Here is a 27,994-nt window from a genome sequence, read left to right as displayed (position 1 = left end):
GTTGAGGGTGTAATACGATACAATGTCATATTATTCATTTTCCATGTCTGTTCTTAACCCTGGGCAACATGGGCCTGCGGAGGCTCACAGGGATATTGGTATCCACAGTACTCAACCAATTTATACAGTTTTCAAGTCGATACATCTTGTATTCCTCAAAAACGTTTGGGGAACATAAATAAATAACTGAGCAAGAGGATAAGTACATTAGTTTCTAGTTTGAGGAACAGAAGCCTCACAAGTCCTCAATTCGCAGCGTCATTAAATAGTACCCCCAAAACACCAGTCTCAACGTCAACAATGTCCCGACTCCGGGATGCTGGCCTTCTAGGCAGAGTTGCAAAGAAAAAGCCATATCTCAGACTGGCCAATAAATATAAAAGATTAAGATGGGCAAAAGAACACAGACACTGGACAGAGGAACTCTGCCTAGAAGGCCAGCATCTCGGAGTCGCCTCTTCACTGTTGAGACTGGTGTTTTGCAGGTACTATTTAATGAAGCTGCGAATTGAGGACTTGTGAGGCTTCTGTTTCTCAAACTAGACACTAATGTACTTGTCCTCTTGCTCAGTTGTGCACTGGGGCCTCCCACTCCTCTTTCTATTCTGGTTAGAGTCAGTTTGCGCTGTTCTGTGAAGGGAGTAGTACACAGCGTTTTATGAGATCTTCCGTTTCCTGGCAATTTCTCGCACTGAATAGCCTTCATTTCTCAGAACAAGAATAGACTGATGAGTTTGAGAAGAAAGTTCTTTGTTTCTGGCCATTTTTCAGCCTGTAATCGAACTCACAAATGCTGAGGCTCCAGATACTCAACTAGTCTAAAGAAGGCCAGTTTTATTGCTTCTTTAATCAGAACAACAGTTTTCAGCTGTGCTAACATAATTGCAAAATTGTTTTCTAATGATCAATTAGCCTTTTGAAATGATAAACTTGGAGTAGCTAACACAGGAGTGATGGTTGCTGATAATGGGCCTCTGTACGCCTATGTAGATATTCCATTAAAAATTTGCCGTTTACATCTACAACATTAATTTACAACACCACTGTTCAATAGTTTGAGGTATTTCTGATCAATTTGATGGACAATGTTTTTTCTAAATGACCTCCAAACTTTTAAACAGTGGTGTATGTATATAAAATAAATCATCCCTTTTACTCACCAATTTCGTGGTTTCCATTTGGTAGTTACAGTCTTGTCTCATCGCTGCAACTCCCGTACAGACTCGGGAGAGGCGAAGGTCGAGAGCCATGCGTCCTCCGTAACACGACCCAACCAAGCCGCACTGCTTCTTGACACAATGCCCGTTTCACCCGGAAGCCAGCCGCACCAATGTGTCGGAGGAAACACCGTACACCTGGCGACTGTGTCAGCGGTCACAGAAGTCGCTAGAGCGCGATGGGACAAGAACATCCCGGCCGGCCAAACCCTCCCCTAACTCGGACGATGCTGGACCCCATGGGTCTCCAGGTCGCGGCCAGCTGCGACAGAGCCTGGACTCAAACCAGGATCTCTAATGGCACTGTGATACAGTGCCTTAGACCACTGCGCCACTCGGGAAGCCTTAAAATGATAGTTTTAACAATGTTTTGAGGCTATATGGTGTTTCTTCCTTTTTGTTTACAAACATTGGAGTAAAACAAGGTTATATTTTGAGTTCTGATGGGATACGACAATTGAACTAAGCACATGAGGCATTTATAAGTTTGATTCTTCAAGAATAATTGGATACTTATCAAGAATGTACAAGTCAGAAAATGTATGTAGCAGGTGCTGATTGGCCCTTTAAACGTAAGGTATTTTCGTTATTGGCCAACCTAAAAATGATTTATTCAGAGTCGTTGCAATGTGAATGGGAGTCATCCAGACCACAAAATGTTGAAGTCATGTTGTGATTCAGCTGCTCCCCTCCTTCCCCCATCTCTTCTAGTTTAGAGCATGGCTTGTCCTGTGGACTCCATTACCCAGAGTTCCACTGGTGCTGCAGTCATGACTCAGTGTATCGCTGCTTTACGTCATGGCTTGTCCTGTGGACTCCATTACCCAGAGTTCCACTGGTGCTGCAGTCATGACTCAGTGTATCGCTGCTTTACGTCATGGCTTGTCCTGTGGACTCCATTACCCAGAGTTCCACTGGTGCTGCAGTCATGACTCAGTGTATCGCTGCTTTACGTCATGGCTTTTCCTCCCTCTAATTTTCAATTTTTTCCTTTTTTATACATAAAAAAAAAAAGCTTGACTCAATAGCTTGTCAGAAATGCCAAAGGTCTTCAATGATTGAACTTAGTTTATCTATTGAACAATAATTACATTTTCTGAGTTTGTTTGTCTATCATAGCTTCATTTATTGTTTGCAACGGAAATGCATCAGGTCCTTGAGTTCCTAATTGCAGCCAGCTACTGCATGTATGTGATTAATGTTGAGACATTGCAGTAGGCTACTGCATGTATGTGATTATTGTTGAGACATTGCAGTAGGCTACTGCAGGGCTACTGCATGTATGTGATTATTGTTGAGACATTGCAGTAGGCTACTGCAGGGCTACTGCATGTATGTGATTATTGTTGAGACATTGCAGTAGGCTACTGCAGGGCTACTGCATGTATGTGATTAATGTTGAGACATTGCAGTAGGCTACTGCAGGGCTACTGCATTTATGTGATTATTGTTGAGACATTGCAGTAGGCTACTGCAGGGCTACTGCATGTATGTGATTAATGTTGAGACATTGCAGTAGGCTACTGCAGGGCTACTGCATGTATGTGATTATTGTTGAGACATTGCAGTAGGCTACTGCAGGGCTACTGCATGTATGTGATTATTGTTGAGACATTGCAGTAGGCTACTGCAGGGCTACTGCATGTATGTGATTAATGTTGAGACATTGCAGTAGGCTACTGCAGGGCTACTGCATGTATGTGATTATTGTTGAGACATTGCAGTAGGCTACTGCAGGGCTACTGCATGTATGTGATTATTGTTGAGACATTGCAGTAGGCTACTGCAGGGCTACTGCATGTATGTGATTATTGTTGAGACATTGCAGTAGGCTACTGCAGGGCTACTGCATGTATGTGATTATTGTTGAGACATTGCAGTAGGCTACTGCAGGGCTACTGCATGTATGTGATTATTGTTGAGACATTGCAGTAGGGCTACTGCAGGGCTACTGCATGTATGTGATTATTGTTGAGACATTGCAGTAGGGCTACTGCAGGGCTACTGCATGTATGTGATTATTGTTGAGACATTGCAGTAGGTGGAAAAGGAACTGATGTATTTTCCCATACTCATTCTCACCTCTGGTGTATTTTGGGTTCTGGCTCTGCTTCCAGGAAGAGGCACTAAACAGCTAACCTTTTTTAAAGCCTGTTTGCAGCTCAATACATCTGTTCTCATGTAAATGCTTGCTGTAATATAATGCCTGTTAGTGTTTAGGAAGGCTGCTGATACAGAATGACTGTAGACAACATTAGATAACATTTTGTTTTGAAACGTAAACCACCATGATCTTAGGTCTTGGCCCAAATTAAATCCCCAACATGGATCTTGTGAGAGATGGGTCATTTTAGCTGTAAGTCTAAGCTAGTCATTGTTGATATATTGAACATTTTATCTGCAGACAGTGAATGTGTTTTTAAAATGGAGAATGTTCTCGTTCATTCAGGGTGATAGACTAGACTCGTGTTACAGCTCCCTCTGCTGTTCATATGCAGAACACATTTGTCAGATTAGAGTAGATATTTTCATCCTGCTAAATGTTGGCCCAGTTCATCAGGATGGAGGAAATGCATGCCTCAGAGTTGATCATAATATCATAGGATCCTGTCCTGTTACGTTGACATAGCTAGAGTATGTCATTAACCAACGCAAACACACTGACACCCGCACAACTACCTACTCTACATATCCCATAACCCTCCTCTCTGTCTCTCCCGTCTCTCCAGGGACCAGCAGCACCAACACAGTGAGTGGTCCAGGAGGCCAGGGTCCAGGAGACCAGGGTTCAGGGGGTCAGAACCAGGGCCAGCCTTCTCCCAACCCCCCTCAACAGGGCCGGAAGGGCACGTTCACAGACGACCTGCACAAGCTGGTTGACAACTGGGCCAGCGCGACGCCATCAGTCTGTCCCAGGGCAAGAGTCGCTCCAAACAGCAACCCTCACAGGGACACAGCTACCAGGTGAGTGAAGACAGACTCTTTCTGGTATAGAAACAAAACATTCTCAAAAGGCCTTATTCATGAAAATAATGGGATGCTCAATCCTTACCAATATAGTCCATGTTTGATTGTGTTGCTTATTTGAAATATAGATTACTGGACGTGAATGTTATGGGGAAGGGAATGTTATGGGGAAGGGAATGTTATGGGGACGTGAATGTTATGGGGAAGGGAATGTTATGGGGGCGGGAATGTTATGGGGGCGGGGATGTTATGGGGGCGGGAATGTTATGGGGCGGGAATGTTATGGGGGCGGGGAATGTTATGGGGGCGGGAATGTTATGGGAATGTTATGGGAATGTTATGGGAATGTTATGGGGGCGGGAATGTTATGGGGGCGGGAATGTTATGGGAATGTTATGGGAATGTTATGGGGCGGGAATGTTATGGGGGCGGGAATGTTATGGGAATGTTATGGGAATGTTATGGGAATGTTATGGGGGCGGGAATGTTATGGGGGCGGGAATGTTATGGGAATGTTATGGGGGCGGGAATGTTATGGGGGCGGGAATGTTATGGGGGCGGGAATGTTATGGGGATGGGAATGTTATGGTGTTTGTAAGCTGGAACATGAGTTGTTAATATGGCTCCTGGTCCAACCTCCACGTAGCATAGCTGAGATGGCTCTGGCCATGTAATATAAGTGCTATGCTAGTATGGATATTGGAGAGCAGCCATGCAGTATCTCACCCTGGTGTCTCTTCTTCCTCTCCAGGCGACCCCGTCCACCAACAAGGGCCGTAAGTTCTCCGCCCCGAGTCAGCTGTGCCCCAGCAACGCCTCTTCCACCCCCGCTACCTCTCTGGGAGGCCGCAAGGGCTCCTTGTGTCCCCCTCCCCAGTACGGCGGGGTCGGGGCATGCTACCCCTCCTCCACTGCACCTTACAGCAGCGCCCAGTGGGTGGGATCCACGGGGTCCACAGGGCCGGGACAGGGTCAGGCCGGTATGTTAGCCTCCTCTCAGCCCCTGGTTGCCTCCTCCTCGCAGTACCCCTCCTCTGCCACTGGGGGGCAGGGCTCCCTGCAGGGCTTCCATCACATCAGCACTTTGCAGAAATCCGTCAGCAACCCTGGAGGCCCCAACCTGAGGACCACGTAGTGGCCATGAGGGGATGTTAGCCATGCCGGGCTGGGAGACTGACAGACTGAGGGAGAGAGACATGAGGAATGAAGGGTGTCTGTGTTACAAGGGGCAGAGGGGCTGTGTGTTACAAGTGACATCATGGTTGGTGGGACTGTATTGAATGTGAATGAGCTGGCTGTGAAGAAGAGGAGGAGCAGGAGAGAGAAGAGTCAGCTGCTGTGTGAAATGGTGCACCACTCTGCCCTCTTCTGTTCCCCTGAAGGATAACAGGAGAGGGACACACTTCCCCTCTCCCCCACCCACCCCGAGGTCAACTGTGGGCCTTGGGGGTCGAAGAAAGACGCAAAACGCGACAAGGAATACCAATGGACACGAGTGCAATGTTATGTGGCCAAAGAGGGTTAATGTGACAATTACTATTGTAAAATGTGTGTGTGTGTGTGTGGTGATGGGCTTTGTTCCTTCACTGGCTTTTACATGTACTCTACAGTAGAGACCAGAGCCTTGTACTGATCTCAGAGAGGAGGGATGGAGGATAGTAACAGACCATGGGGGTGGTGGTGTACTTATCGTTGGGGAGCTGCAGTACATAGCTAACCCCCTTTCTCCTCTCACCTATCTGAGCCCACCCCTGCCTGTTCAGCTCCTCCTGCTGGTAACTGACCTCCAGAACAGAGCTTTAAGTGACTGTACAGTACTATACAGCTCCTCCTGTTGGTAACTGACCTCCAGAACAGAGCTTTAAGTGACTGTACAGTACTATACAGCTCCTCCTGTTGGTAACTGACCTCCAGAACAGAGCTTTAAGTGACTGTACAGTACTATACAGCTCCAGTAGAAGTCCATTATGGTCGAGTTGTGTAGCATGTTGAGGAGATGTGAGGAAGGTTATGGGGTCAAGGAATGAGCTTGTGAGGCTGAGGTGTGGGACTGGTGCCATGTATGTAGCTGGTCAGGCAGTGTTGACATCCGGAACCACATGTACTGCTATTCCTATATATCATTTAGGATGTTCATTGGTGTGTGTAAGTGGAGAGTCAGTAGAAAAGGCCTGGGGGTTCATACCCTACTCTACCCCTCCTGTTGCCATGGGATGCAATAAGAACACAGTAATAGAAACCTCCTCCTAAATATAATAATAACACATAAAGTGACCTTCATTAGGGAAACAGAACAATCCATGACCACATTCAGAATGTCTTTTTTATGATTTTTAAGAGTTTGGGATTATGATGATTCCATGTTTATTAGTGTTTTAATTTTTTTCCTCTGTCCCCATTGAACTGAGGAGACTCTTTTGTAGCATGATGAAAGGGTTAACGCTAGGGTTGATCCAGGAACTCTCTCTCAGTATAGGGCCTTTTAAAGAAACTACATCTCCCAGTATAGGGCCTTTAAAGAAACTACAACTCCCCTCTCCATGCTAACCATCTCTTTACATGATTGGAGGGGAGTAGTGTGTGTGAGACCCATCTATCCCAGTCTTAACTTCAGGCTTATAGTTACTCCATTTTAAAATGTGCTGTATCTGGGGGGCTGATGAGATCCCCATCCTGAAGCATAACGTCTGTACAAGCTGGCTGGTAGTTCCCATCTACATATCCCTAATGAGAGAGCCCCCCTGAACTAACACAGACAGGACTGAAGTAGATTCTCTCAGACAGGAGTTGTTGACTGAAGTAGATTCTCTCAGACTCAACTCAATAGTCTTTTTCACAGGTGGTTTAGCTCTGAGAGGGAATGCAGGGCGAACGGAAGGAGGTATGTCCTGTTGGCTCTCTGTGTCACACATGATATTGTTTTCACGGTTGTGAGGTAGGTTGGTGTTTGTCCTGCGTGGACCCAGAGAAGGACAGGTCTCGGTGGGGCAAGGAGAGGACTGGACGTGGGCTGGGCTTGGAGGTAGGGTGGATGGTGGGGCAAGGAGAGGACTGGACGTGGAGGTAGGGTGCATGGTGGGGCAAGGAGAGGACTGGACGTGGGCTGGGCTTGGAGGTAGGCTGCATGGTGGGGCAAGGAGAGGACTGGACGTGGGCTGGGCTTGGAGGTAGGCTGCATGGTGGATGGTGGGGCAAGGAGAAGACTGGACGTGGGCTGGGCTTGGAGGTAGGCTGCATGGTGGATGGTGGGGCAAGGAGAGGACTGGACGTGGGCTGGGCTTGGAGGTAGGCTGCATGGTGGGGCAAGGAGAAGACTGGACGTGGGCTGGGCTTGGAGGTAGGCTGCATGGTGGGGCAAGGAGAGGACTGGACGTGGGCTGGGCTTGGAGGTAGGCTGCATGGTGGATGGTGGGGCAAGGAGAGGACTGGACGTGGGCTGGGCTTGGAGGTAGGCTGCATGGTGGATGGTGGGGCAAGGAGAGGACTGGACGTGGGCTGGGCTTGGAGGTAGGCTGCATGGTGGATGGTATGATGGATGAAAAGTAATGCCTTGGATCTCCAGCAACACAACGCTGTCTGTCCTGAGGGCTTGTGAAGCTTTCAAACCTATGATCTATTAGTAACATAAAGCCTTTTATAATCATGATGTTGACAGCGTTTAGGGGCCTCGATCTCTCTACTTCTGAGTCTTTTCAATAGTGTGATTGAAAACAAAAATGTACATTATTATTCTATTTAAAAAAACAAGAAAAAAGAAATGAAAAAAGACAAGTGTTCTGTATGGACCTGTATTTACCCATCAGTTTCTGATGTTGAAACACTGTGATTATTATAAATGTTGTTGGACAACATGAGTTTAAGAAGACAAAAGCTAGAAAAATACAAACAAAAAGACAGTTGGAGGAAACGTTATGGTGGATTGGTAATACTTAGGCTGAACAACAATACAAAGTAAAAGGCTAGCTATTTTCCTTATCGAGGTCACTTTAACCTTTCTTCTCTTTGTACTTTCTTTATATTAGATACATGTGAATGTTAAATGGACTCAATTAACGTACTTGAATAGTAACTTTGGGTTGAGTCCCAAATAACACCCTATCCCCTACATGGTGTTCAACCTTTCACCAGGAGCCGATAAGACCTCGATCAGGGCCCATGGGGCTCTGGTCAAAAGTAGTGCACTATATAGGGGATAAGGTGCAATGTAGGACTCACCCTTGGTCTTTTCCGTGTCCTTTCGCCCCCCAGTACTCCAGTGAGAGCTCTGCTAGAGTTTCTAGTGCCTTCCATTATTTATTTAGCTTATTTTTTTTGAACAGTTTTTTGACATGATGGAGTAACGGAAGTGCTGTTGATTTCTGCTACATTGAAGTGCTTTACTGGCTCTGTGGGTACAAAAGTCAAAGGTACACTGGGAAGGGGAGACGGGGGAAGGTGGGCTGTGGGGGTTTTGTTTCTTTGTGCCATTTATTGTTTTAGTATTGGGGGTTAAATACATTTTGATTTGGGGGTCGGAAGACAAACTTAGTCCTAGACTCTGCAGAGAGTAGGAATGGATCTGATGGTGAAGCTTGGACAAACTCTGTATCTGAAACAGACAAAGGAACGCAGACAACAGAACAACAGAGTGAGGCTGAACCAGGGTTACCTAACATTTAAAATAAAGGGTCTGTTAGGAACGGAATGCTTGACTGTTCCGTTTGTTCTAGTGTTCGGGGGACACGTTTCAGATACTAGAACCATTCATTCAGTATGCAAGAGCTCTCTAGCTAACACTGAGCCTATCATTAGACCCACTACAACAATCAGACTATCTTTACTGATGGCCTGTCCACGAAGCCTTGAGTGTGTCCGACACCAGGCAGCACGGTATACAAGCCTTGTGTTGGTGGTGAAAGAGAGGGGAGGAAGTGGTAGACTGATAGGAATAGAGAAGAGAAAGTCAGTCAGTGAGAAACTGTATTTGTGTGAATGTCTCAAGAGTTAAAACCAGATTGTGGTGTTTTATAGTTTACGAACCAGGCATAATGTGTGTCTACTGTCAGTGGGGCAGTCTTAGGTTGTGTCCCCCAAATGACACCCTATTCCCTATATAGTGCACTACTTTTGACCAGCGCCCTATGGACCCTGGTCAAAAGTAGTGCACTGAATAGGGAATAGGGCGCCATTTTGGATGTAGTCTTTACAGTAGTAGTTGTGAATGGGCCCTATGCCATTTAAGGTGGGTAAAGTGAAAGTGGAGTTGAGGTAGAAGCCAGGGCTAGTGGAGGCAGAAGAGGAGAGGTCAGGGGACTCTCTATCTCCAACACATGGCAGTAGTACTGTACACTGTGCTGCTGGGTTTGACCAACAAGTGACTTCCTCATCACCAATGCAATGCTGGTGGTTCAAGCCCAGTTATTTCATCATCTGCTTAATGCTGCCCCAGTCTCTTTAATGAAACCACCTGTGGCTTTTAGTGCAGGTTTGTAGCTTGTTCTAAAGTAGCAGACAGTCTCACCGCTCACAATGCAGACAAATAAATGGTCGGTTCCATCATTATTAGATTTCTTTGACGTGAATGTTTTAGTTTTTTGGTTGATGTCCTTCTGGTCTTTTTGGAAACCTTACAAGATGTTGTAATGATAGATGAACAGTGTCCGTGTCTTTCTCGTTACCTGACAGTGTTGTAGACAGTAAAACTGGTCCAATCTGTGTACAACAGAATAGTTCATTAAGCCCAATATCCTTTTCAAAGCAACTGTACAAAACCATTACCTGGGGTAAAACATGTTTAAAGCCGTAGAAAAGTGATTTTTAATAAACACTCGTCACCTTAACTACTGATTAGCTTACAGGGACTGCTAGATCTATCGCCTTCTGCTTAGCGCTTCAGTCGTCTCTCCTCACTGTAAACATGTCTGCTACGGAAATCACTTGAAAACAGATAGTAGATTCTCAATCATTTGTCTTTACAGAGTGACTATGTTGTCTCCTGGATATTTAAAACCGTTAAAAACATTTGGGGTTTTCTTTGTAAAACGTTTTGTGGTATGAACTTTTCGTTCTTACTGGAGGCCCTCAGTACAGCAGTATGGTACTTACTGGAGGCCCTCAGTACAGCAGTACGGTACTTACTGGAGGCCCTCAGTACAGCACTACAGTACTTACTGGAGGCCCTCAGTACAGCAGTACGGTACTTACTGGAGGCCCTCAGTACAGCACTACAGTACTTACTGGAGGCCCTCAGTACAGCAGTACGGTACTTACTGGAGGCCCTCAGTACAGCAGTATGGTACTTACTGGAGGCCCTCAGTACAGCAGTACGGTACTTACTGGAGGCCCTCAGTACAGCAGTACGGTACTTACTGGAGGCCCTCAGTACAGCACTACAGTACTTACTGGAGGCCCTCAGTACAGCAGTACGGTACTTACTGGAGGCCCTCAGTACAGCAGTACAGTACTTACTGGAGGCCCTCAGTACAGCAGTACGGTACTTACTGGAGGCCCTCAGTACAGCACTACAGTACTTACTGGAGGCCCTCAGTACAGCAGTACGGTACTTACTGGAGGCCCTCAGTACAGCAGTACGGTACTTACTGGAGGCCCTCAGTACAGCAGTACGGTACTTACTGGAGGCCCTCAGTACAGCAGTACGGTACTTACTGGAGGCCCTCAGTACAGCAGTACAGTACTTACTGGAGGCCCTCAGTACAGCACTACAGTACTTACTGGAGGCCCTCAGTACAGCACTACAGTACTTACTGGAGGCCCTCAGTACAGCACTACAGTACTTACTGGAGGCCCTCAGTACAGCACTACAGTACTTACTGGAGGCCCTCAGTACAGCACTACAGTACTTACTGGAGGCCCTCAGTACAGCAGTACGGTACTTACTGGAGGCCCTCAGTACAGCAGTACGGTACTTACTGGAGGCCCTCAGTACAGCAGTACAGTACTTACTGGAGGCCCTCAGTACAGCACTACAGTACTTACTGGAGGCCCTCAGTACAGCACTACAGTACTTACTGGAGGCCCTCAGTACAGCAGTACAGTACTTACTGGAGGCCCTCAGTACAGCACTACAGTACTTACTGGAGGCCCTCAGTACAGCACTACAGTACTTACTGGAGGCCCTCAGCCATACAGCACTACAGTACTTACTGGAGGCCCTCAGTACAGCACTACAGTACTTACTGGAGGCCCTCAGTACAGCACTACAGTACTTACTGGAGGCCCTCAGTACAGTACTTACTGGAGGCCTTACTGGAGGCCCTCAGTACTTTGCAAGTTTGGTTGAAGCTGTGAACGTGACAAAAAATACTATTTTCTTAGTTATTTTGTTGATGATCGATACTTTTGAAAAACAAAAACAAATAAGACCTTTACAATGCCACTGCCTCAGTGCCATTACCATGCAGCAATGACTTTAGCTTCAATCTGCTCTATCTAAAGAATACGGAGCAATATTTACAATGTTTACTTCCTCTTAACTAAGTGTCATACTGTATGATACAGTGGCTGCAATGCATAACATGCAATGGTGAACAGGTTATGGTGAGGTTACAGTAGTGAACAGGTTATGGTGAGGTTACAGTAGTGAACAGGTTATTGTGAGGTTACAGTAGTGAACAGGTTATGGTGAGGTTAGTGGTGAACAGGTTATGGTGAGGTTACAGTAGTGAACAGGTTATGGTGAGGTTACAGTAGTGAACAGGTTATGGTGAGGTTACAGTAGTGAACAGGTTATGGTGAGGTTACAGTAGTGAACAGGTTATGGTGAGGTTACAGTAGTGAACAGGTTATGGTGAGGTTACAGTGGTGAAACTGAAGACCACCTCTGATGAACATATTTACAGTAGCTCTGGTCCAGCTCTGCTCCAACGATCGTCATCGTGAGAGAGTAGCTGAACCACGCCCTGGACCAGAGCTACATTTACATAGTTACAGAATTTACAAAGCGTAATAATATACATTTTTACCATCCATTCAGAATCCCGATGGATTCTGCTACCTGTTCTGTTCCTTGTTACTGTTACGACACACCTCCTCCTTCGCCTTTCTGTAACTGATGTCCTGCAAAGTGCACATAACATGTCATGCAATTCAGCGTTGGTCTGACTGACACAGAAGTGGTTGAATAAAGAGCATGCTTGTTTCTCTAGCTACCATCTGGCATGTTACCTTTTCATCACAGCTTATTATACTGTAAAGTTATAACCACAAAACGACTCCAAACGTGTACACACAAAAACAAAACATTTCAAGTTGATTTAAAGTGTTTTGTTCTACTTATCAGAATTTTTTTTTTTTTTTTTTGCAATTTTATGTCTCAAGAAACATCTAGTGACTTAATTCAATGGTTTTTCCTCGTGCTGTTTAACATTGTACAAAAATGTTTTCAAATAATAGTAAAATGGAAAACCAAACGGAACCTGTTAGAAATCATTGGCAGTGTTTAACTGTTCTGCATTAAGTAGAGGCTGTTCAAGCTTCAAATAAAACTGCGCTTTGCGCTCCAATAAAATATATTTGTTACTTTATTTGTAAACTTAATAAATAAAAGTAATTTAAATTAATCACGTTATTGGTCCTTTAATCTTGTCCTAAATGTTTGTTTGTATCCACATGTTTTAGTACCATCCACTACCACATGGGGGCAGTATATGACATACTGTACTGTGCACTCAAAAGTATTCAGACCCCTTGACTTTTAACACATTTTGTTACGTTTACAGACTTATTCTAAAATGTATTAAATAAATACAAAATCATCATCAGTCTACACACAATACCCCATTATGACAAAGCGAAAAAGATTTTTAGACATTTTTTTCAGATTTATAAAATAAGTATACAGACCCTTTGCTATTATCTATGCATAGTCACTTTAACTCTACCTAAATGTATATATTACCTCGACACCGTTGCCCCCGCACATTGACTCTGTACCGGTACCCCCTGTATGTAGCCTCCACATTGACTCTGTACTGGTACCCCTGTATGTAGCCTCCACATTGACTCTGTACCGGTACCCCCTGTATGTAGCCTCCACATTGACTCTGTACCGGTACCCCTGTATGTAGCCTCCACATTGACTCTGTACTGGTACCCCCTGTATGTAGCCTCCACATTGACTCTGTACCGGTACCCCCTGTATGTAACAACAACCTGGCCAAATGTACACATTAACATTGACTCTGTTTACCGGTAATGTACCCCAACACATCATCAGTATGTCTCACGAGCCCAGCACACGTTCCACATTGACTCTGTACTGGTACTTCACAATGATAGGAAGAGCCGACATCGAAGGATCCACATTGACTCTGTCCTGGTACCCCCTGTATGTAGCCTCCACATTGACTCTGTACTGGTACCCCCTGTATGTAGCCTCCACATTGACTCTGTACCGGTACCCCTGTATGTAGCCTCCACATTGACTCTGTACCGGTACCCCTGTATGTAGCCTCCACATTGACTCTGTACCGGTACCCCTGTATGTAGCCTCCACATTGACTCTGTACTGGTACCCCTGTATGTAGCCTCCACATTGACTCTGTACTGGTACCCCTGTATATAGCCTCCACATTGACTCTGTACCGGTACCCCTGTATGTAGCCTCCACATTGACTCTGTACTGGTACCCCTGTATGTAGCCTCCACATTGACTCTGTACTGGTACCCCCTGTATGTAGCCTCCACATTGACTCTGTACCGGTACCCCCTGTATGTAGCCTCCACATTGACTCTGTACTGGTACCCCCTGTATGTAGCCTCCACATTGACTCTGTACCGGTACCCCCTGTATGTAGCCTCCACATTGACTCTGTACCGGTACCCCCTGTATGTAGCCTCCACATTGACTCTGTACTGGTACCCCCTGTATGTAGCCTCCACATTGACTCTGTACCGGTACCCCCTGTATGTAGCCTCCACATTGACTCTGTACCGGTACCCCTGTATGTAGCCTCCACATTGACTCTGTACTGGTACCCCCTGTATGTAGCCTCCACATTGACTCTGTACCGGTACCCCCTGTATGTAGCCTCCACATTGACTCTGTACCGGTACCCCCTGTATGTAGCCTCCACATTGACTCTGTACCGGTACCCCCTGTATGTAGCCTCCACATTGACTCTGTACCGGTACCCCCTGTATGTAGCCTCCACATTGACTCTGTACCGGTACCCCCTGTATGTAGCCTCCACATTGACTCTGTACCGGTACCCCCTGTATGTAGCCCCACTATTGTTATAATGATCTCTTCGTTTTTTTAAAGATATTTTCTTTTCTGCATTGTTGGTTAATTAAGGGCTTGTAAGCATTTCACTGTAAGGTCTACAACACCTGTTGCATTCGGCTCATGTGACAAATAAAATTTGATTTGATACTAGAAATTGAGCTCAGGTGCATCCTGTTTCCATTGATCATCCTTGAGATGTTTCTACAACTTGATTGGAGTCCACCTGTGGTAAATTCAATTGATTGGACATGATTTGGAAAGGCACACACCTGTCTATATAAAGGTCCCACAGTTGAAAGTGCGTGTCAGAGCAAAAACCAAGCCATGAGTTCGAAGGAGTTGTCCGTAGAGCTCCAAGACAGGATTGTGTCGAGGCACAGATCTGGAGAAGGGTACCGAAAAATGTCTGCAGCATTTAAGGTCCCCAAGAACATTCTTAAATGGAAGAAGTTTGGAACCACCAAGACTCTTCCTAGAGCTGTCTGCCCGGCCAAACTGAACAATCGTGGGAGAAGGGCCTTGGTTAAGGAGGTGACCAAGAACCCAATGGTCAACTCTGACAGAGCTCCAAAGGACCTGTGGAGATGGGAGAACCTCCCAGAAGGACAACCATCTCTGCAGCAATTCACCAATCAGACCTTTATGGTAGAGTGGCCAGACGGAAGCCACTCCTCAGTAGAAGGCACATGACACCCGCTTGGAGTTGGCCAAAAGGCACCTAAAGGACTCTCAGACAAGATTCTTTGGTCTGATGAAACCAAGGTTGAACTCTTTGGTCTGAATGCTAAGCATCACGTCTGGAGCGACACTCCCCATCCAACCTGATAGAGCTTGAGAGGAGCTGCAGAGAAACTCCCCGAATACTGGTGTGCCAAGCTTGAATTGTCACCCAAGAAGACTCAAGGCTGTAAATCGCTGCAAAAGGTGCTTCAACAAAGTACTGAGTAAAGGGTCTGAATGCTTATATGTAAATGTGAGTTTTTTTTTTTTTTTTTTTTATAAATTAGAAAAAATAACTATTGTATGTAGATTGATGAGGGGAAATTATTTAATTCATTTTAGAATAAGGCTGTAACGTCACAAAATGGGGAACAAGTCAAGGTCTGAATACTTTCCGAATGCACTGTAGTTCTCCCAGGCCTAAGAGAGAAACTCAGTAGACTTTTGCATCTCATATAGTAACTCTCTCTTTCGCTCTCTCTCTCTACATACATACATACATACATACATACATACATACATACATACATACATACATACATACACATACATACATACATACATACATACATACATACATACATACATACATACATACATACATACATACACATACATACATACATACACACATACACACATACATACATACATACATACATACATACATACATACATACATACATACATACATACATACGGCTCCAAAACATAAAGGGAACACTAAAATAACACATCCTCGATCTGAATGAATGAAATATTTCTTTACATAGTTGAATGTGCTGACAACAAAATCACACTAAAATTATCAATGGAAATCAAATTTATCAACCCATGGAGCTCTGGATTTGGAGTCACACTCAAAATTAAAGTGGAAAACCACACTACAGGCTCATCCAACTTTGATGTAATGTCCTTAAAATAAGTCAAAATGAGGCTAAGTGGTGAGTGTGGCCTGTATGACCTCCCTACAACGCCTGGGCATGCTCCTGATGAGGTGGCGGATGGTCTCCTGAGGGATCTCCTCCCAGACCTGGACTAAAGCATCCGCCAACTCCTGGACAGTCTGTGGTGCAACGTGGCGTTGGTGGATGGAGCGAGACATGATGTCCCAGATGTGCTCAATTGGATTCAGGTCTGGGGAACGGGCGGGCCAGTCCATAGCATCAATGCCTTCCTCTTGCAGGAACTGCTGACACACTCCAGCCACATGAGGTCTAGCATTGTCTTGCATGGTGTTGGGCTGTAAGCACAACCCCCACATGTGGACGTCGGGCCCTCATACCACCCTCATGGAGTCTGTTTCTGACCGTTTGAGCAGACACATGCACATTTGTGGCCTGCTGGAGGTCATTTTGCAGGGCTCTGGCAGTGCTCCTCCTGCTCCTCCTTGCACAAAGGCGGAGGTAACGGTCCTGCTGCTGGGTTGTTGCCCTCCTACGTCCCTATTTCAGGACCCTGACTTTTTTAAAGATAATTTGTAAAAATCCAAATAACTAAACAGATCTTTATTGTAAAGGGTTTAAACACTGTTTCCCATGCTTGTTCAATGAACCATAAACAATTAATGAACATTCACGATTAGGACACGAACAACTTACAGACGGTAGGCAATTAAGATCACAGTTATGAAAAATTAGGACACTAAAGAGGCCTTTCTACTGACTCTGGAAAAACACCAAAAGAAAGATGCTCAGGGTCCCTGCTCATCTGCGTGAATGTGCCTTAGGCATGCTGCAAGGACGCATGAGGACTGCATATGTGGCCAGGGAAATAAATTGCAATGTCCGTACTGTGAGATGCCTAAGATAGCGCTACAGGACGGACAGCTGATCGTCCTCGCCGTGGCAGACCACGTGTAACAACACCTGCACAGGATCAGTACTGCCGAACATCACACCTGCGGGACAGGTAAAGGATGGCAACAACTGCCAGAGTTACACCAGGAATGCACAATCCCTCCATCAGTGCTCAGACTGTCCGCAATAGGCTGAGAGATGCTGGACTGAGGGCTTGTAGGCCTGTTGTAAGGCAGGTCCTCACCAAACATCACCGGCAACAACGTTGCCTCTGGGCACAAACCGTACCTGGACCAGATAGGACTGGCAAAAAGTGCTCTTCACTGACGAGTCGCGGTTTTGTCTCACCAGGGGTGATGGTCGGATTCGTGTTTATCGTTGAAGGAATGAGCGTTACACAGAGGCCTGTACTCTGGAGTGGGATCGATTTGGAGGTGGAGGGTCCGTCACGGTCTGGGGCGGTGTGTCACAGCATCATCAGACTGAGCTTGTTGTCATTGCAGGCAATCTCAACGCTGTGCGTTACAGGGAAGACATCCTCCTCCCTCATGCGGTACCCTTCCTGCAGGCTCATCCTGACATGACCCTCCAGCATGACAACTGCTCATTCTGTGCGTGAATTCCAGGAAGACAGGAATGTCAGTGTTCTGCCATGACCAGCGTAGAGACCAAATCTCAATCTAATTGAGCACGTCTGGGACCTGTTGGATCGGAGGGTGAGGGCTAGGTGCCTTGGTGGAAGAGTGGGGTAACATCTCACAGCAAGAACTGGCAAATCTGCAGCTAGTGGCCACAACAGATACTGAATGTTACTTTTCATTTTGACCCCCCCCCCTTGTTTAGAGACATATTATTCAATTTCTGTTCGTCACATGTCTCTGGAACTTGTTCAGTTTATGTCTGTTGAATGAATCTTGTTGCGTTCATACAAATATTTACACATGCTGAAAATAAACGCAGTTGACAGTGAGAGCATGTTTATTTGTTGAGTTTATATACAGTTGAAGTCGTAAGTTTACATCCACTTAGGTTGGAGTCATTAAAACTCGTTTTTCAACCACTCCACAAATGTCTTGTTGACAAACTATAGTTTTGGCAAGTTGGTGAGGACATCTACTTTGTGCCTGACACAAATGTTCCAACTATTGTTAACAGACAGATTATTTCACTTATAATTCACTGTGTCACAATTCCAGTGGGTCAGAAGTGTAAGTTGACTGGTGCCTTTAAACAGCTTGGAAAAATTCCCCAAAATTATGTCATGGCTTTAGAAGCTTCTCATAGGCTAATTGACTTCATTTGAGTCAATTGGAGGTGTACCTGTGGATGTATTTCTAGGCCTACCTTCAGACTCAGTGCCTCTTTGCTTGACATCATGGGAAAATCAAAAAAATCAGCCAAGACCTCAGAAAAATTATTGTAGACCTCCACAAATTTGGTTCATTTGGAGCAATTTCCAAATGCTTGAAGGTACTACGTTCATCTGTACAAACAATAGTACGCAAGTATAAACACCATGGGACCACACAGCCGCCATACCGCTCAGGAAGGAGACGTGTTCTGTCTCCTAGAGATGAACGTACTTTGGTGAGAAAAGTGCAAATCAATCCCAGAACAACAGCAAAGGACCTTGTGAAGATGCTGGAGGAAACAGGTACAAAAGTATCTATATCCACATTAAAACGAGTCCTATATCGACATAACCTGAAAGGCCGCTCAGCAAGGAAGAAGCCACTTCTCCAAAACCACCATAAAAAAGCCAGAATACGGTTTGCAACTGCACATGGGGACAAAGATCATACTTTTTGCAGAAATGTTCTCTGGTCTGATGAAACAAAAATAGAACTGTTTGGCCGTAATGACCATCGTTATGTTTGGAGGAAAAAGGGGGAGGCTTGCAAGCCGAAGAACACCTTCCCAACCGTGAAGAACGGGGCTGGCAGCATCATGTTGTGGTGGTGCTTTGCTGCAGGAGGGACTGGTGCACTTCACAAAATAGATGTCATTATGAGGAAGGACAATTATGTGGAGATATTAAAGCAACATCTCAAGACATCAGTCAGGAAGTTAAAGCTTGGTCCCAAATGGACAATGACCCCAAGCATTCTTCCAAAGTTGTGGCAAAATGGCTCAAGGACAACAAAGTCAAGGTATTGGAGTTGTCATCACAAAGCCCTGACCTCAATCCTATAGAACATTTGTGGGCAGAACTGAAAAAGTGTGTGTGCGAGCAATGAGGCCTACAAACCTGACTCGGTTACACCAGCTCTGTCAGGAGGAATGGGCCAAAATTCACCCAAATTATTGTGGGAAGCTTGTGGAAGGCTACCCAAAACGTTTGACCCAAGTTAAACAATTTAAAGGCAATGCTACCAAATACTAAATGAGTGTATGTCAACTTCTGACCCACTGGGAATGTGATGAAAGAAATAAAGGCTGAAACAAATCATTCTCTCTGCTATTGTTCTGACATTTCACGTTCTTAAAATAAAGTGGTGATCCTAACTGACCTAAGACAGAGACTTTTTATTAGGATTAAATGTCAGGAATCGTGATAAACTGAGGTGTATGTAAACTCCCTGCTTCTACTGTAAATAGGTATCTCATAACTGATTTGGGATCAGTTTTACTGTTTAGATCACAATATATAACAGAAGGGACCTGATCCTAGATCAGCACGTTTGCCCTGAGACGCTTTATACTGGACATGGACTCTGGATCTATAAACGGTTGGCTGGGCAGTACTGAAACATACTATTTGATCGTGTTACAGGTTGCACAATACATTATTATAGACAGACTGAATGACTTACGCTTGTGACTGAGAGCCAATTGGGAGGCAGGCTGGTGGGAGACTGGGAAAACGAGTGTTTGTCAGTAGTCATGGATTCTGTGGAAAGAATGAAGTCGATGGGAAGCGGGGAAGGAAAAGGGAATTCCGTCAGGAACAATATTCCACAACAGAGCTGCACTACCCTGATATAGAAATCACTGAGGAATAAGGCTCCCTCCCAAGTGGCACGCCATTCTCTATGTAGTGCACTGCTTTTAACCAGGGCCCTGTGCAAAAGTAGTGCCCTATGTAGGGAATAGGGTACCATTTGGGACACAACCACGAGCTCCTCTCCATGCACACACCACTAGTCATCAAGTAACCATTCACGTCTGAGACCAATAGAAAGCCGTCAAGGGAAGGAAATGCATTGTTTCTTCGGGTGATTGAGTGTTTTTATACGTCATTAAAATAATTAGTGATTGTATGAAATCAGGGCGGCCATCTTGTTAACGGTACCTCCTTATCTGATGAAAATGAAAAATGCATTTCCTTAATTTATTTTCTGATCCAGAAATGTCCTACAAGAACACGCACTGCATAGGACTCAGTTAGTGCCTTGCGTTCCTCTCTGTGTGTGTGTGTGTGTGTGTGTGTGTGTGTGTGTGTGTGTGTGTGTGTGTGTGTGTGTGTGTGTGTGTGTGTGCCGCCTCAGCTCAACAGATTGACACAATTAAGTCTGTCCCATGTTGGCTGAAGTAGGCAATGTGCATTCCTCTGATTCTCTTGTATTTGTGCTGAGTAGATGCTCCACCATAGGAAGGTGGAACTTGGCAGTCCTCCCCTGTTTCATGACATACAGTATATGCCCCTCGCTGTGCTTTTGTTGCCAAATTATGAACCCTGTTGGGCTGGACTGAGATCCTATAGAGGCTGGCACCCTCATCACACCAGATAGGTGCAGTGAAATGTGTTGTTTTACAGGGTCAGTCATAGTAGTATGGCACCCCTGGAGCAAATTAGGGTTACGTGCTTTGCTCAAGGGCACATTGGCAGATTTGTTTACCCTGTCGGCTCGGGTATTCAAACCTTTTCAGTTACTTGCCAAACTCTATCCGCTAGGCTACCTGCCCCCAAGGGTAGGAGTGCTGTTCTGGGATCATGTCCCCCCCCTCCCCCCTGTTCATATAATCATATTCACTAGGATCTAGAACACATCCTGGATCAGCACTCTGAGATGTTGAGTCCCTCATCAGTCCAGACCTGAGGAAAGAGCCAACCTGTGGTGGAAAAAGCTCACTGAGAATCATCCGGTAGACCGTCACTGAGAATCATCCGGTAGACCGTCACTGAGAATCATCCGGTAGACCGTCACTGAGAATCATCCGGTAGACCGTCACTGAGAATCATCCGGTAGACCGTCACTGAGAATCATCCGGTAGACCGTCACTGAGAATCATCCGGTAGACCGTCACTGAGAATCATCCGGTAGACCGTCACTGAGAATCATCCGGTAGACCGTCACTGAGAATCATCCGGTAGACCGTCACTGAGAATCATCCGGTAGACCGTCACTGAGAATCATCCGGTAGACCGTCACTGAGAATCATCCGGTAGACCGTCACTGAGAATCATCCGGTAGGGTAGACCGTCACTGAGAATCATCCGGTAGACCGTCACTTATCTGTTAACTGACGAAAATGTAACATGTTGACTAATTCATGTTCTCTCCTTCAATCTCTAGAGGTTTGTTTCAGCTGGTGGGATGATACAAGGAGGTCGCCTGTCACCTCTAGGTTTTAATCTGCCGTTAGAACCTTAGGCGTCAGTCTATATAAAGACCTTTCAACGAGATCTTCCTGTTTCATGATATTTGCACGGGAAGGTTATCCCAGTGAGAGTTTTATATGGACAAACTCACTGCCCTCATTCTGGGTGAAGAGGAGGGCATTCTTTCCTCTCGTGAGGCTTGGGAGATGGTACGGGGCAAGCCGAGCTCCTCTGACCCCTGTATGAAGAACCATTGCACAAATATAGGCTAGACTAGATTGTACTCAAATGTCCATTTGAGGAATTGAGGAAATGTTCTAGCCATCTCTTAAAAATAAATAGCTGTCAAAGTAAATTAAGCCTCATTAATCTAAAGACGAGAAATGACCCTACTTCAAAACAGTAGCCCAACAGTAGGGTGCCAAATCAAAAACGCATATTTTTACCAATACTGTAGATCAATATGTTAATTGTGTAGATACTCCTCTAAGAAAACCTACGGTCCAAACCTCATGTCTCTATCATAATCTGTTCAGAAGATATTGGAGTTTTTACCGCTGTATGATGATGGCCAGAATTAGGGTGACTAAATTAATGGAGGCCAGATGAAAAAGTTGTAAAAAAAACAGGAAAATTGCGTCTGGTCAGCAAGGCTGGATTCTGTGTGAGAATGAAAGGCAACTGGCAACCTGACAGGATCCCTTTCCCGTTGGTCTCGTCTTCTTTCTACTCCAACCTGACAGGATCCCTTTCCCGTTGGTCTCGTCTTCTTTCTACTCCAACCTGACAGGATCCCGTTGGTCTCGTCTTCTTTCTACTCCAACCTGACAGGATCCCGTTGGTCTCGTCTTCTTTCTACTCCAACCTGACAGGATCCCGTTGGTCTCGTCTTCTTTCTACTGGCAACCTGACAGGATCCCGTTGGTCTTGTCTTCTTTCTACTCCAACCTGACAGGATCCCGTTGGTCTCGTCTTCTTTCTACTCCAACCTGACAGGATCCCGTTGGTCTCGTCTTCTTTCTACTCCAACCTGACAGGATCCCGTTGGTCTCGTCTTCTTTCTACTCCAACCTGACAGGATCCCGTTGGTCTCGTCTTCTTTCTACTCCAACCTGACAGGATCCCTTTCCCGTTGGTCTCGTCTTCTTTCTACTCCAACCTGACAGGATCCCGTTGGTCTCGTCTTCTTTCTACTCCAACCTGACAGGATCCCGTTGGTCTCGTCTTCTTTCTACTCCAACCTGACAGGATCCCGTTGGTCTCGTCTTCTTTCTACTCCAACCTGACAGGATCCCGTTGGTCTCGTCTTCTTTCTACTCCAACCTGACAGGATCCCGTTGGTCTCGTCTTCTTTCTACTCCAACCTGACAGGATCCCGTTGGTCTCGTCTTCTTTCTACTCCAACCTGACAGGATCCCGTTGGTCTCGTCTTCTTTCTACTCCAACCTGACAGGATCCCGTTGGTCTCGTCTTCTTTCTACTCCAACCTGACAGGATCCCGTTGGTCTCGTCTTCTTTCTACTCCAACCTGACAGGATCCCGTTGGTCTCGTCTTCTTTCTACTCCAACCTGACAGGATCCCGTTGGTCTCGTCTTCTTTCTACTCCAACCTGACAGGATCCCGTTGGTCTCGTCTTCTTTCTACTGGCAACCTGACAGGATCCCGTTGGTCTCGTCTTCTTTCTACTCCAACCTGACAGGATCCCGTTGGTCTCGTCATCTTTCTACTCCAACCGGACAGGATCCCGTTGGTCTCGTCATCTTTCTACTCCAACCTGACAGGATCCCGTTGGTCTCGTCATCTTTCTACTCCAACCTGACAGGATCCCGTTGGTCTCGTCATCTTTCTACTCCAACCTGACAGGATCCCGTTGGTCTCGTCATCTTTCTACTCCAACCTGACAGGATCCCGTTGGTCTCGTCATCTTTCTACTCCAACCTGACAGGATCCCGTTGGTCTCGTCATCTTTCTACTCCAACCTGACAGGATCCCGTTGGTCTCGTCATCTTTCTACTCCAACCTGACAGGATCCCGTTGGTCTCGTCATCTTTCTACTCCAACCTGACAGGATCCCGTTGGTCTCGTCATCTTTCTACTCCAACCCGCAGGACATAAAACAATATTAGAGGTGAGATGTATTTTTGTATTTCCATATTTTTAATAAGCTTTTCATATTAATTTGACATTTCTGTTCTTGTAATGAATTTCCTCCTCTTCTTCCGAAGAGGAGAGGCGAAACGGATCAGAGGACCAATACGCGGCGTGGTAATTGTCCATGGTTCTTTTTAATGCGTTAAGGTACACATGAACAACTGACTACAAAAAAACAAGAAATGTGAAAACTCAAAACAGTCCTATCTGGTGCAAAGACAGAGACAGGAACAATCACCCACAAACACACAGTGAAACCCAGGCTACCTAAGTATGATTATCAATCAAAGACAACTAATGACACCTGCCTCTGATTGAGAACCATACTAGGCCGAAACATAGAAATACCCAAAACATAGAAAAACAAACAGACTGCCCACCCAACTCACGCCCTGACCATACTAACTAAATACAAAACACAGGAAATAAAGGTCAGAACGTGCGGACTCCGGCCGCAAAACCTTGACCTATAGGGGAGGGTCTGCGTGGGCGTATGTCCGCGGTGGCGGTTCTGGCGCGGGACGCGGACGCCACTTCACCATTGTCTTAGTCCGCCTTATTGTCCGCCTCCGTGGCTTTCTCACCATGGCAACCCAGTGGGACCCTCTCAATGACCCCACTGGACAGAGGGGCAGCTCGGGACAGAGGGGCAGAAGCTCAGGACAGAGGGACAGGGGCTCTGGCGCCTCTGGGCTGAGGGGCTCTGGCGCCTCTGGGCTGAGGGGCTCTGGCGCCTCTGGGCTGAGGGGCTCTGGCGCCTCTGGGCTGAGGGGCTCTGGCGCCTCTGGGCTGAGGGGCTCCGGCAGCGGCGCCGGACAGGCGGGACGCTCCGGCAGCGGCGCCGGACAGGCGGGAGGCTCCCGGCCGCGGCGCCGGACAGGCGGGAGGCTCCGGCAGCGGCGCCGGACAGGCGGGAGGCTCCGGCAGCGGCGCCGGACAGGCGGGAGGCTCCGGCAGCGGCGCCGGACAGGCGGGAGGCTCCGGCAACGGCGCCGGACAGGCGGGAGGCTCCGGGAGCGGCGCCGGACAGGCGGGAGGCTCCGGCAGCGGCGCCGGACAGGCGGGAGGCTCCGGCAGCGGCGCCGGACAGGCGGGACGCTCCGGCAGCGGCGCCGGACAGGCGGGACGCTCCGGCAGCGGCGCCAGACAGGCGGGAGCACCTGCAGGGAGGAGACTGAGAGACAGCCTGGTGCGTGGGGCTGCCACAGGAACCACCAGGCTGGGGAGACCTTCAGGAGGCTTGGTGTTAGGAGGAGCCTGAAAGACCGGGCTGTGGGGGAGCACTGGAGCTCTGGTGCGCAACCTTGGCACCACTTCCCCAGGCTGGACAACTACTCTAGCCCGGACCCTCCAGAGTGCAGGCACAGGTTGAACCGGGCTGTGGGTAAGCACGGGAGATCTAGTGCTTACTACACGCACCTCTCCCCTAGGCTCCACTCCCACAGTTGCCCGGCACGAGCGGAGCGCAGGCAGAGGACGCACTGCACCCTCCGAGCGCCCCGGAGACACAGCACGCAGAGCCGGCGCAGGAAAACCTGGACCAAGACTGCGTACCGGCGACCAGACCCGCTGAGCAGGCACCATACGCCCTGGCTCAATGCCCACACTCGCATGGCACTTTCGGGGGGCTGCCCTATAGCGCACCGGGCTATGGACACGCACTGGCGACACCGTGCGCTTAACCGCATAACACGGTGCCTGACCAGTAATGCGCTGCTTATCATATGCACGAGGAGTGAGCTCAGGTCTGCTACCTGGCTTAGTACCACACCTCGTGTGACCCCCCCAAAACATTTTTTGGGGCTGCCTCTCGTACCTGTCGCACTGCCGTGCTGGCTTCGCCAACCTCATTCTCCTGTAACCTTCCTTGCATTGCTCCATCGAATCCCAGGCGGGCTCCGGCACTCTCCCTGGGTCGACCGCCCACCTATCTATCTCCTCCCAAGTTGTGTAGTCCAGATTCTGCTCTGATGCTGGCCGCTGTTGTTGTTGCTGCTGCTGCTGTCGTCGCTGTCCTTTACCACGCCGCTTGGTCCGATTTTGGTGGGTGATTCTGTCATGAATTTCCTCCTCTTCTTCCGAAGAGGAGAGGCGAAACGGATCAGAGGACCAATACGCGGCGTGGTAATTGTCCATGGTTCTTTTTAATGCGTTAAGGTACACATGAACAACTGACTACAAAAAAACAAGAAATGTGAAAACTCAAAACAGTCCTATCTGGTGCAAAGACAGAGACAGGAACAATCACCCACAAACACACAGTGAAACCCAAGCTACCTAAGTATGATTATCAATCAAAGACAACTAATGACACCTGCCTCTGATTGAGAACCATACTAGGCCGAAACATAGAAATACCCAAAACATAGAAAAACAAACAGACTGCCCACCCAACTCACGCCCTGACCATACTAACTAAATACAAAACACAGGAAATAAAGGTCAGAACGTGCGGACTCCGGCCGCAAAACCTTGACCTATAGGGGAGGGTCTGGGTGGGCGTCTGTCCGCGGTGGCGGTTCTGGCGCGGGACGCGGACGCCACTTCACCATTGTCTTCGTCCGCCTTATTGTCCGCCTCCGTGCCTTTCTCACCATGGCAACCCAGTGGGACCCTCTCAATGACCCCACTGGACAGAGGGGCAGCTCGGGACAGAGGGGCAGAAGCTCAGGACAGAGGGGCAGGGGCTCGGGACAGAGGGACAGGGGCTCTGGCGCCTCTGGGCTGAGGGGCTCTGGCGCCTCTGGGCTGAGGGGCTCTGGCGCCTCTGGGCTGAGGGGCTCTGGCGCCTCTGGGCTGAGGGGCTCTGGCGCCTCTGGGCTGAGGGGCTCCGGCAGCGGCGCCGGACAGGCGGGACACTCCGGCAGCGGCGCCGGACAGGCGGGACGCTCCGGCAGCGGCGCCGGACAGGCGGGAGGCTCCGGCAGCGGCGCCGGACAGGCGGGAGGCTCCGGCAGCGGCGCCGGACAGGCGGGACGCTCCGGCAGCGGAGCCGGACAGGCGGGACGCTCCGGCAGCGGCGCCGGACAGGCGGGAGCACCTGCAGGGAGGAGACTGAGAGACAGTCTGGTGCGTGGGGCTGCCACAGGAACCACCAGGCTGGGGAGACCTTCAGGAGGCTTGGTGTTAGGAGGAGCCTGAAAGACCGGGCTGTGGGGGAGCACTGGAGCACTGGTGCGCAACCTTGGCACCACTTCCCCAGGCTGGACAACTACTCTAGCCCGGACCCTCCAGAGTGCAGGCACAGGTTGAACCGGGCTGTGGGTAAGCACGGGAGATCTAGTGCTTACTACACGCACCTCTCCCCTAGGCTCCACTCCCACAGTTGCCCGGCACGAGCGGAGCGCAGGCAGAGGACGCACTGCACCCTCCCAGCGCCCCGGAGACACAGCACGCAGAGCCGGCGCAGGATAACCTGGACCAAGACTGCGTACCGGCGACCAGACCCGCTGAGCAGGCACCATACGCCCTGGCTCAATGCCCACACTCGCATGGCACTTTCGGGGGGCTGCCCTATAGCGCACCGGGCTATGGACACGCACTGGCGACACCGTGCGCTTAACCGCATAACACGGTGCCTGACCAGTAATGCGCTGCTTATCATAAGCACGAGGAGTGAGCTCAGGTCTGCTACCTGGCTTAGTACCACACCTCGTGTGACCCCCCAAAAAATTTTTTTGGGGCTGCCTCTCGTACCTGTCGCACTGCCGTGCTGGCTTCGCCAACCTCATTCTCCTGTAACCTTCCTTGCATTGCTCCATCGAATCCCAGGCGGGCTCCGGCACTCTCCCTGGGTCGACCGCCCACCTATCTATCTCCTCCCAAGTTGTGTAGTCCAGATTCTGCTCTGATGCTGGCCGCTGTTGTTGTTGCTGCTGCTGCTGTCGTCGCTGTCCTTTACCACGCCGCTTGGTCCGATTTTGGTGGGTGATTCTGTCATGAATTTCCTCCTCTTCGTCCGAAGAGGAGAGGCGAAACGGATCAGAGGACCAATACGCGGCGTGGTAATTGTCCATGGTTCTTTTTAATGCGTTAAGGTACAAAAAAACAAGAAATGTGAAAACTCAAAACAGTCCTATCTGGTGCAAAGACAGAGACAGGAACAATCACCCACAAACACACAGTGAAACCCAGGCTACCTAAGTATGATTCTCAATCAGAGACAACTAATGACACCTGCCTCTGATTGAGAACCATACTAGGCCGAAACATAGAAATACCCAAAACATAGAAAAACAAACATAGACTGCCCACCCAACTCACGCCCTGACCATACTAACTAAATACAAAACACAGGAAATAAAGGTCAGAACGTGACAGTTCTTCCTTTTTCACCAAAACAAGTGTATCTGTGAAAGGTCAACGGAGCAC

The 27,994-nt window shown here is 47.8% G+C and overlaps 1 protein-coding gene and 1 long non-coding RNA gene across 23 annotated transcripts; one reads left to right on the top strand and one right to left on the bottom strand.

Moving 5' to 3' along the window:
• The first annotated feature begins 6,349 nt into the window (after positions 1–6,349).
• Positions 6,350–12,742, top strand: LOC127919526 (adhesin/invasin TibA autotransporter-like). 22 transcript variants are annotated; one of them, XM_052503186.1, is made up of 6 exons: positions 6,350–7,351; positions 7,411–7,469; positions 7,522–7,573; positions 7,692–11,296; positions 11,436–11,770; positions 11,825–12,742. In XM_052503186.1, exons 4-5 carry the CDS (start codon positions 10,258–10,260, stop codon positions 11,588–11,590), a joined length of 1,194 nt encoding a protein of 397 aa, XP_052359146.1. In that variant the 5' UTR covers positions 6,350–7,351; positions 7,411–7,469; positions 7,522–7,573; positions 7,692–10,257; the 3' UTR covers positions 11,591–11,770; positions 11,825–12,742. The 22 variants fall into 22 exon arrangements, with proteins under 22 accessions (XP_052359146.1, XP_052359148.1, XP_052359139.1 ...); XM_052503188.1 differs by lacking the exon at positions 7,411–7,469 and having other exon boundaries at positions 6,350–7,206; XM_052503179.1 differs by having other exon boundaries at positions 6,350–7,206; positions 7,522–11,296.
• Positions 12,743–22,223: 9,481 nt separating this feature from the next.
• On the bottom strand, positions 22,224–23,081 carry LOC127919527 (uncharacterized). The gene is made up of 3 exons (XR_008103241.1): positions 22,631–23,081; positions 22,420–22,583; positions 22,224–22,336 (listed from the first exon to the last, which is right to left on the bottom strand). It is a non-coding gene; the product is annotated as an uncharacterized LOC127919527 (long non-coding RNA).
• Positions 23,082–27,994: the final 4,913 nt, after the last annotated feature.

Source organism: Oncorhynchus keta, unplaced genomic scaffold (genome assembly GCF_023373465.1).
Source record: "Oncorhynchus keta strain PuntledgeMale-10-30-2019 unplaced genomic scaffold, Oket_V2 Un_contig_16907_pilon_pilon, whole genome shotgun sequence".
Taxonomy (NCBI): Eukaryota; Metazoa; Chordata; class Actinopteri; order Salmoniformes; family Salmonidae; genus Oncorhynchus; species Oncorhynchus keta.
The sequence above is the reverse complement of the archived record's forward strand: the minus strand, read 5'-3'. Positions and strand labels throughout refer to the sequence as shown.

What these genes read in the sequence shown, in the direction of transcription:
- LOC127919526 (XM_052503188.1), top strand. Translation starts at nt 10,258, where the DNA reads ATGGTACTTACTGGAGGCCCTCAGTACAGCAGTACGGTACTTACTGGA. An exon ending in CACTACAGTACTTACTGGAG is followed by an intron (nt 11,297 to 11,435) that starts GCCCTCAGCCAT and finishes GCCTTACTGGAG; the next exon opens with GCCCTCAGTACTTTGCAAGT.